Genomic DNA, 9941 nt, shown 5'->3' with positions numbered 1-9941 from the left:
TTAAGTTGTATGCATTGTCAATCAGTTTAAAGACGTCACTTTTACCTATAATAGCCTAATGTTGTTCGGACACTTTGAAAATGTCGTCAAGTGCCTGTCGGATCCTAAAAAAAAAGTAGTTTTTTTTTTCTAGGATTCAACATGGGTGCACCGACATGTTTTGAGAGTTCGAGAAACATAGATTATGAATCCTATTTTTTCAGGAGGCTTATATGTAGATGTAGATATCCTTTGGTGATGTGATGGTGTAAAAAATTATTTAGACCAACGATATATATAACTTAAAACTCAAAAATATACCAACAATTAAGTTATATATATTATCGATCAGTTTAAAGATTATTTACATTGTCACGTCACTTTTACATATAATAGCCTAATGTTGCTTGAACACTTTGAAAATGTCGTCAAGTACATGTCGGATCCTCAAAAAAAATAGTAGTTTGTTTTCTAGGATTCAACATGGGTGCACCGACATTTTTTTGAGAGTTCGAGCGACATAGATTTTGAATCCTGTTTTTTAGGAGGCTTATATGTAGATGTAGATATCCTTTGATGATGTGATGGTGTAAAAATTATTTATACTGGCGATATATATAACTTATATAAAACTCAAAAATATACCGACAATGTAGAGATTTCTTTATGTTATTAAAGTAGTTTAATATGTGACACAGTTAGATATTTAGTACTAGATTCTTTAATACATATATAAGGTCAAAATAAAAACTACTGAATTTACATAAATCTATAACTCATATATTGTATCGATATGATTTTTATTAGAAAGCATCATTTCTATGATACTTTTGATTAATACTTATCATAAAAATCTATTTATAATTATTTTATAAATAATCTGATTATATAAATATTATATATTTTTTACATTGTCGATACATAAAAGTCCTCCAAAGAGATATATATAGATCGTGCGCATCCCACGCCTACATTTAAGAGGTGGGGAAGAGCTATTATTATATTATATAGAGACTTCATAGTTGACTCAAAATAGATATTTTGATGAATGGGGAGATTAAAAGTCGGTTGCAAATCAGATTTTTTTTATAATAGTTACTTTTTTATTATAACAATTACGTGTTTTTTTTATTAATTTCACCTTTCATATCATTTTAAAAAAATCAAATCAATATGATTGTTTAGTTTTTTTTTTTTTTTTGCTATTGGTCTTCCAAGGAAAATAGATAAACATCAAATGTCTTAGTCTTGCACTTGGATTTTTATTTTTTATTGAGTGCTCTTTTACGATCCTAAAGATTTATTAGTTTTGCACTATTAAAAAAAGAAAGCGACTGATTACTCAAATTTGTTATATTATTTTTTTTATTTAAAAGGAACGAATTTATGAGTGTTCATCGATTGGGTGGATCTACTTTTAATTATTCAACACTAAGGTTGTTTTCCACAAAAATGATAGCACAACAATAAGCCAATTTTTTGGACACTCCAACAAAGACATTATTTACAATATAAAAAATAATATATTGGAAAAATTGTTCAATATTGGGTTGAAAAAATCAGTTACAATCCCATATAGATTGTTTGGTCAATTTTAGAAGGGAAAAAAAAGTTTGAGGCTTAATTCGAAGGTAATTTTGAATCATAGTAAAAAGTTGATGGATAAATCTAGAAGAATTTAAAAACTCAAGTCCGATCTGTTTAACGATGTATAATACAATACAAGGCTAACAATAAGTTTATAGATGAACCAAAAAATATATGTACAACCAAATCTTTTATAATAGTAATCGAATATAGTAATATTTCATTACAACGATCAAGTATTTTTTGTAACCGGCTATCATGTTATGTTATATAATGTATATTTTTTATAACATCATTTCTATAGCGGCTAAACAATATTCAAACAAACAGTACTATTATAAAAAAGTTTAATTGTATAGAAAAAAAATTAAAGCAATTTTAGATACACACATAAATTTGGACATTTCCCTTTTTAAAAAAAAACATATAATTCTAGAAGGAAAAAAAATAGGGAGGTAATTTCGTTGTCATAATAATTCTGTCCATTATTATTGTGCCGTGCGTATCAAGTTGGGGGGTCAATTAATTCTCTCTTGATTGACCTTATATAAGGATATCGACATCAACACATAATCTTTTTTTTTCTTTTTTATTGAATGTTTGATAATTTAATGAAGCCTCAATTAATTTTGATTTACGCAATGTAAAATATTTTACTTGTAAAAGAATAATTTGTTGGATTGATAGCCCAAATTCTTTTGTGGGTCTATTAGAAATGAAGTTCAAAAAAAAAAAAACTTTTACACACCACTTATATAAATGTATAGAAGTGGGGAATCCCAAAACTCAAAAAGTTATTTAGTTTGGTATTTAATTAAGAAAAAGTCCAATCCAAAATTTTGATAAAATATCTGAAGTTAGATATGATATACTTTATGAATTTCTATTTGAAGTTCAGGTAAAAAGGATTGGAATATCTTCAATTATTGAAGTTCAATTATTTTTATTTAATTTCATCATTTTGTTTGAACTTAACCATATATATATGCCTGAAGTAAAGATAAAAATGACTAAATTTTAGCCATCTAAAACTTTAGATATTGACTCATCATATATCTAACGTTGTCTAAAGATGTGCAAATAATTTTAAAATGTGAACGCAAGTTAAATGACAATGTCAAAATTGGATATCGATGCACCTCGCCCTCATTAGAGACATATAGATATTAGGGATAAGTAAAGTGCAATGCCTTTAAGTGATCTAATTTACAAAATATCCAACAAAAGTACAAACTTGTATATGTTTTTGCAAAAAAATAATAATATAGAAATTTATATCACAAAAAAATGTGGCCTAATTTTTGTTGTGTGGTTTTAAAAAGCTAAAAACGTGACTTGGATCATGGTGAGACTGTCTGTATTGTTACCTCAGGTTATTACGAAGGTTCCTATAAATTTTTTTTGTAAGAAATGTATCTGAAATCCATATCACCAAAAAAAATTCATGTATTAACACACACGGAACACTGAGAAAATTACATATTTCATATTGTGTGGCCCCCAAATGCTAAAAACTTAGTCGGGATCATGGTGAGGTTATACATATTGTTGCCCCAAGTCATAAGGAGGGTCCTGTAATGTTTTTGCAAAGAAGTTCCCAAAATTTGTAGACCAGTTTTTTTTTATGTAATAACACTCACGAAAACGGAGAAAATCGTCTAATTCCTGTTGGGTGTCCCCTTAATGCTAAAATGTGACTTGGATCATGGTGAGGTTATACGTATTTTTATCTCAGGACATTATGAAGGGTCTTGTAATATTTTTGGAAAAAAATGATCCCAAAATCCATATCACAAAAAAATTCATATACTAACACACAAAAAATTAGAAAATCACATAATTCTTGTTGTGTGATCCCTAAATGTTAAAAATGTGGCTTGGATCATGGTGAGCTTATACGTATTGTTACCTCAGGTCATTATCAGAGGGTCTTGTAGAGTTTTTGCAAAAAAAGTTCCCAAAGTCTATATGATTAAAAAATTTATGTACTAACACACAAAAAATTGAGAAAATCACTCAATTAATATTGTGTGGCCCCTAAATGCTAAATATGTGACATGGATCATGGTGAGACTATATATTTATATGTGACATGGATCATGGTGAGACTATATATATTGTTACCTAAGGTCTTATAGAGATTTTGCAAAAAAATGTTCCCATAATCCATATCACCACAATATTCATATACGTTACACACGAAAAACTGAGAAAATTGCCTAATTTCTGTTGTTTGGCCCCTAAACACTAAAAACATGTCATGGATCATGGTAAGGCCATACATATTATTACCGAACGTCATTACCGAGGGTCCTATAAAAAATATACAAAAAATATTTTTAAAACCTATATCACCAAATATATGCACGTCAATCGAGCTATATATGACTTCTACATTTAGTAGTGCTAGTATAGTATCCACTCTCTAATTATAAGTATCATACATAAATTCAAAAGTAGCAAATTAAAATCAACACATAGCTCACATTATAATTAATGCTCAATAAAACATTTATAAGTAAACGTGTACTAAACTAGCACACATAAATTTATTGAAAGTAGACATTTTCATAATAATATTCCTTCTAAATTCTAAGTATATATTAATAAAGCTAAGCTTATCACAAGGTAGAATTAGAAACTAACTAATATTAGCAATATGGAAATCATTATCCTCTCTAAGGAAAAAGTGAAACCATCAACACCAACACCTCCACACCTAAGAAATCACAAATTATGTCTTTTTGATCAACTTGCACTTGGAATTTGCATAACACCTATCTTCTTTTACAAAAACAACAACAATATTGTCGATAATCGTCTCAAGAAATCCCTCTCGGAAACCCTAACCCTATTCTATCCACTTGCTGGCGAGCTCAGCTCAGAAGATGATTCAACTTTTGTGAAATGTAATGATAACGGAGTTCTTTACATGGAGGCTTGTGTAAAGGATAATGTTTGTATGGATGAGTTTATTCGAGATCTTGATCTCTCACAACTCATTAACTTCCTTCCACAACATGCAAGCATGGGTAGCAAAATGAACTATGGTCAAACTCTTGAAACCCTAGTTTCTATACAAGCAACTAGGTTTAATTGTGGTGGAGTCGCGATTGGTGGAGTCTTGTTTCATAGACTCTTAGATGGAGATACCATGAGCAAATTTTTCAACACGTGGGCTAAGATTGCACGTGGTGATTTTCATAATGATGATATCGCGTCTCTTGATTTCACATCATCATCACTACTATTTCCACCTCAAAATCTTCCTCAAGAGTTTTTGGAAACCAATAAAATGATATTTTTCTACGAGGAAAAGTCCCTCGTTAGGAGATTCGTGTTCAATGCCAGAGCAATTGAAGCCATTAAGATGAAAGTGTCTAGTGAAAATGTACCTAATCCAAGTCGAGTCGAGGCATTGACTACTTTCATTTGGAAGCACTTGATTTTAGCAACAAGAACAACAAAGGGAGTTAGCTCAAGTCCAATCATGGTGGCACATGTTGTGAACTTGAGATCAAGAATTGACCCAAAATTGCTTAATGCATTTGGGAATTTAGTCTTTATAGCAACTAGTGAAGTTATAGATATGAGTGATGATGATGAATTGGATTTGCCTCATTTGTTTGGAATAGTGAGAGAGATGTTTGAGAATATGAATAGTGAAAACTTGAAGGCTTTACAAGGAGATGATGCACTTGATTGTATTGTGGATATGGCAACACAAGTTGGGAGTTTATTGCCACAATTAGATACTTATAAGTTCTCAAGTTGGTGCAATTTTGGACTTTATGATGTTGATTTTGGATGGGGAAAACCTATTTTTATTGCTCCCTTTATTGAACCTATTAGCTCATTGAATAAACAACAAATTATTCTTGTGGAAAATGGAAGAAATGATGGAATTGAAGCTTGGATTCTTAGAAACAATGAGGAAATGCTTGAGTTGGAGAAAGATGAGGAATTTCTAACATATGCATCTTCAAATCCTAGTGTCCACTAAATATAGAACCAACAAGGTTATGCTAAGATTATTCATATAGTCAATAATAATGTATGAGCTCGATCGATCTTATGCAAAAAATAATCGTTGTCAATATATATGTATTGTTATTCCACATTCTATTTTGAATATAACTTTAAAGATTTGCGCAAAAATTATGTGAGTATATTATTTTAATAGACGCAAGCATCTCCTATGCATTGACAATGTATAATAGATAAACCAACTATATATATATATTGATAGTGTAAAAACTGAAATAACAAGATTTATAAAAAAAATTAATGGCAGTGCAATTATAAAAAATAGAAAAATCCTACATTCACTTTGAAGGATTGCAATATTTAACATCAAAATTTGTAGAACATTTTTTTTCCCTCTAGCTTGAATTTTTAGAAGACTGCAAAAATATAAAGAAAATATCAGCCATGATGAAAAACCTGTTGATACTATATATACTTCTAGAAATAACAACGAATCGGAATTAATTAGATGCGAGTAACGTAATTTTGCAGCTAAACAACAAAATTTCGTAGATAATGCATGCTTAATTGTAGTATGTATTGGCAAAAGGAAGTGAACTAAGCTTACTAGTAGTTCATGATCACCCATAATCTCATCGATTAATTCTTGTAATGGCTTCTCCGCGCTGTTTGGAACAAGAGCAGCAAAGACGGGGTCTTCAAGTCCTGCACATAGTTATGTATGTGTTCAACTGAATCCAGTATTTTCGACACAGAACATAGATATAGATATATATGTGAAAAAACATTAAATTTTCAAAAAATACTGAATTCTGAACTCATAATTTCAAAAGTACAATGGTCAACGAGTATGACCACGTAGAAGATCATTGATATCACAGGCCACATTGAACTGAAAAAAAGTTCATAATCGGTTTAATGCCTTGTTTATCATTGCTATGGAAAGAAGATTACGAAAGAGAACGATGTAGCTTTGGTCCAAATCTTATATTTGTCTTAAGAAATGTAATGAACATGTATTAACTATTAATTTAGAATCAATAACTTAAACGGACTAGAATCCCGAACACATAAACTTCAAATCATGACTCCGTCTCTGCTGAACAAAGAGAACATTCTAATACTCATGTGTTTTACTAATAAAAGTTTTATGATGATCTGTTTTTCCTACTAAGATCTCAAGATAATCCTGTACTTCTCTGTTTTTAATGAGTTTTCTCAGTTCAGACATAATCTTTTCGTTAATTTTACGATCTTCGGCTATGAACACAGACAAAAAGATAAAGATCTTTGGCTGTGAATGCAGAATATCAAAAAGTTATTTACCACTTTCTTCAAATGCGTCAAGAAACATCATCATCTCCTCTCCAGTAAGGCCAGACAGGAAGCAAATTCGCGGAAGCTGTTTAGCAATCTGCATAAATGATACCTCCACATTAGAGTAATTTACGATGAGTTTGTCGTTTAGACAAGCAATTCTGCGATGCTTACGACACTTCATTAACATTTAATTAACTGAGTAGAAGTGTACAACACACGGATAGGCATATATTAAAACAACAAGGGAGGGCCACAACAAATTCCATGTTAGTTGGAGTTGCTTATATGATCGATCCTCAATATCTATTTCGTTCCATTTGGTACTGTTTCGTTTTAATATGACAATACTTTTGGTTCTCTAACACCAAAGGTTTCTCTACATTTTCTACTGACATACGAATCTCTAAGGGGACTAAACAGACTCGCAGAAAAAAAGTTGGATCTAATGTAGGTGCACCAACTGTCTTGTGTGTGCAGAAGCGCAGGGATAGTTCCGTTATCTGACCTTTGAAGCATCTAAATTGGTCTGTTTTGTATTCATTGCTTCCCAAAGCGAGCGAGAAATCATGTCTTCGGTGCAAAAGATGACCTGCAGCATATGTTGTATTAGATGTAACTTCAAGAAAATGACGTTTAGTGTGAAAGAGAACGACAAACTTAGTACAGAAAAGCAAATAGTTTATTTATACAGGCTAGCTCTCTGGCTTCAGATAATACCATCAACTCGCTAGCAGTGGAGAAGTCTAGTGAAATTTACCTGGAGGAATTCACCATCCATCTCCTTCAAAAGCTGTTGTATCTGCAACAAGATGAACATAGAGGGATCAGTTATCGATGCAAAGGTATACCGAGGATGCAGTTTTAGTTAAGCATAATAATAGATAGACACCTTAACTTGGGCTCAACTCGTAACTAAACACTCCAACTTTGAAAATTCACATCTAGATACCTCAATTCGTCCCCATTGTGTCTCGTGGACACCCGACGCTAACATGGCACACAAATTTCGAAGGGGCCTAGATGATTATTTTGTATGTTGGAGTGTTCAACGGACACAGTGGTGACGAGTTGAGGTGTCTATCTATGTAATATGCCTTTTCACTATTGTTTTACGTTTATATTCCAAGGAGCATGCTTCACTAACATCACTAGCATGTTTTACCTTCTTATCCTTATACTAAGATCTATAGCATTAAGAGGATTCTTGTTCCTTTCCGAGTACCATCTGAGACACCGATTCACCAATGGTGAGTAATGTTTAACACACACAACTCTCAGCACAGCGAAACATGAACATGTAAAAGGTAATCAGTCTAGAAATTACCTTTGCTGCTTCGTCCACTTCGAAGCCCAGCAACAACAAAGCCTGTAAAATGGGTCATTGAGACTTTCATTTAAGATACACGATCGAGCAAAGTATACCAGAAAAAACACCTAATGAGCGCTAATCTTTCAAGAATCTTTTAGCTTGAAAAGAAAACATTTGAAGGCCATCCAAAAACTGCCATTATCTGGTATTGACTGTCGATACAACTTTGTATAAAGTCGTTAAAACAAGATTTCCTTCCCTTTGCCGTAACTTCTTAACCAGATCAAGAATTACTTTTAATACATCTTACGAGTCACAAAATCTCGAAAATTTCAGCTCCTTCAGAAATGCCGGAAAATTTGAATTCTCTAACATTTCAAGTAACAATATTACATATGCCATCTCTACTCTGTCCATGTATGTGTATATAACAAAATGGTTAAAATACAGAAGGAATCGTTCATTACGCTTCATAGTAGTTCCCACATTGAACAACCAAAATGCATATAGGAATAAAATGACTGATGCTACTGTAAAATAACTAACCAGAACTTACAGGTGGACCATATTTTGGGTCTTTGGCGTTTATAGAAACAAACTTAGAATCTTCAGTAATCTCAGAGGGAAGACCTGCAAGAGGGGCATCGCGAAGAACGAACTGATCAGTAGAAATTGCATGAAAAACAAATCAGATGCCTAATAGGCAAAAATGGTTCAAATGAACAGTGGCTTCACAACCTCATCTACAAAGTTAATGATAGAAAATATCATCAAAAATAATAAAAACATGTTAGTCCCTCCATTTCAATCTGTTTGTCTTACTTTAGTCCATTTCAAAAAGAATGTCTCTTTACTTTTTGGCAATTCTTTAATTCCAACTTTCCACATGACATGTTTAATTAAGAACACCAAGATTGAAGGGTATTTCAGTAAATATCTTTAGTTTAAGGACCACAAAATTCAATAGTCTTCTTAACTATGTTAAATTTCGTGCCAAATCGAAATCAGACAAACAAATTGAAACGGAATGAGTAAAAGAACATAGATTCTTGTAGATAATTCAAGTTTACTAGGACTGAGGATCTTAGCAAACCTTAACTCTCTTTCCATGCATATTGTCTTGTCAATTAACAAAGCAATCCAATAAAAGAAGTCAAACATAACTACATTAAAACAATACGAAAATCGAAGTACAAGCCACAATCTTGCACTTTTAAACATGAAGAACCAAATAAAGAAAGATCAATTCTTTAACCAAATTACAAACTCAAAATCTCAAGTAGAAACACAAAAGGTGTAAATTTCTGAGGAACAAAAGTACAAGAATTCTAAGTAAAGACAACAAAAAAGTAGAACCCCATTATTCATTTATCTTATAAAGCCACAATCTTGAACTTTTAAACATGAAGAACTAAATAAAGATCAAATTTTTAACATTAAACCAGTGGAATTTTAACAAGAACAAACCTTCACTATCAAAAGATGCTCTGAGAATTTGTTCTTTAAGCTTCAACTGGTGTCCATTTTGGGTAGATAAAAAAGCTGAGATATGTGAATTCTTGAAATATTTTGATAAAATTGGTTGCTTATTATAGTGAAATCCAGAACAGACTTTTCCATAGCTTAAGCTGATTGAAGAAGAAAAAGCCATCACTTATCCTTTTCCTCTATCTATTTTTTTTTGCTTAATACAAATAATAGTACACTATTTACACTTGAGAACATTATCTGTTTACTGTCCTTTTTTTTGGGGGGTGGG

At 31.6% G+C, this 9941-nt stretch overlaps 2 protein-coding genes across 2 annotated transcripts; one reads left to right on the top strand and one right to left on the bottom strand.

The window, feature by feature from the left end:
* Positions 1-4182: 4182 nt before the first annotated feature.
* Positions 4183-5714, top strand: LOC102600568 (vinorine synthase-like). Its single transcript, XM_006345778.2, has one exon. The coding sequence runs from the start codon at positions 4226-4228 to the stop codon at positions 5567-5569; it is 1344 nt and encodes a 447-aa protein (XP_006345840.1). The 5' UTR covers positions 4183-4225; the 3' UTR covers positions 5570-5714.
* A 231-nt stretch (positions 5715-5945) lies between these two features.
* LOC102600238 (uncharacterized) lies at positions 5946-9864 on the bottom strand. Its single transcript, XM_006345777.2, has 8 exons — positions 9650-9864; positions 8739-8812; positions 8198-8239; positions 7631-7672; positions 7379-7462; positions 6880-6967; positions 6161-6258; positions 5946-5969 (listed from the first exon to the last, which is right to left on the bottom strand). The coding sequence occupies exons 1-8, from the start codon at positions 9831-9833 to the stop codon at positions 5949-5951; spliced, it is 633 nt and encodes a 210-aa protein (XP_006345839.1). The 5' UTR covers positions 9834-9864; the 3' UTR covers positions 5946-5948.
* Between the last annotated feature and the right edge of the window lie 77 nt (positions 9865-9941).

The sequence above is a fragment of the Solanum tuberosum genome, unplaced genomic scaffold, assembly GCF_000226075.1.
Source record: "Solanum tuberosum cultivar DM 1-3 516 R44 unplaced genomic scaffold, SolTub_3.0 scf00072, whole genome shotgun sequence".
Taxonomy (NCBI): domain Eukaryota; kingdom Viridiplantae; phylum Streptophyta; class Magnoliopsida; order Solanales; family Solanaceae; genus Solanum; species Solanum tuberosum.
This window is presented reverse-complemented; position numbering and strand designations above follow the sequence as displayed.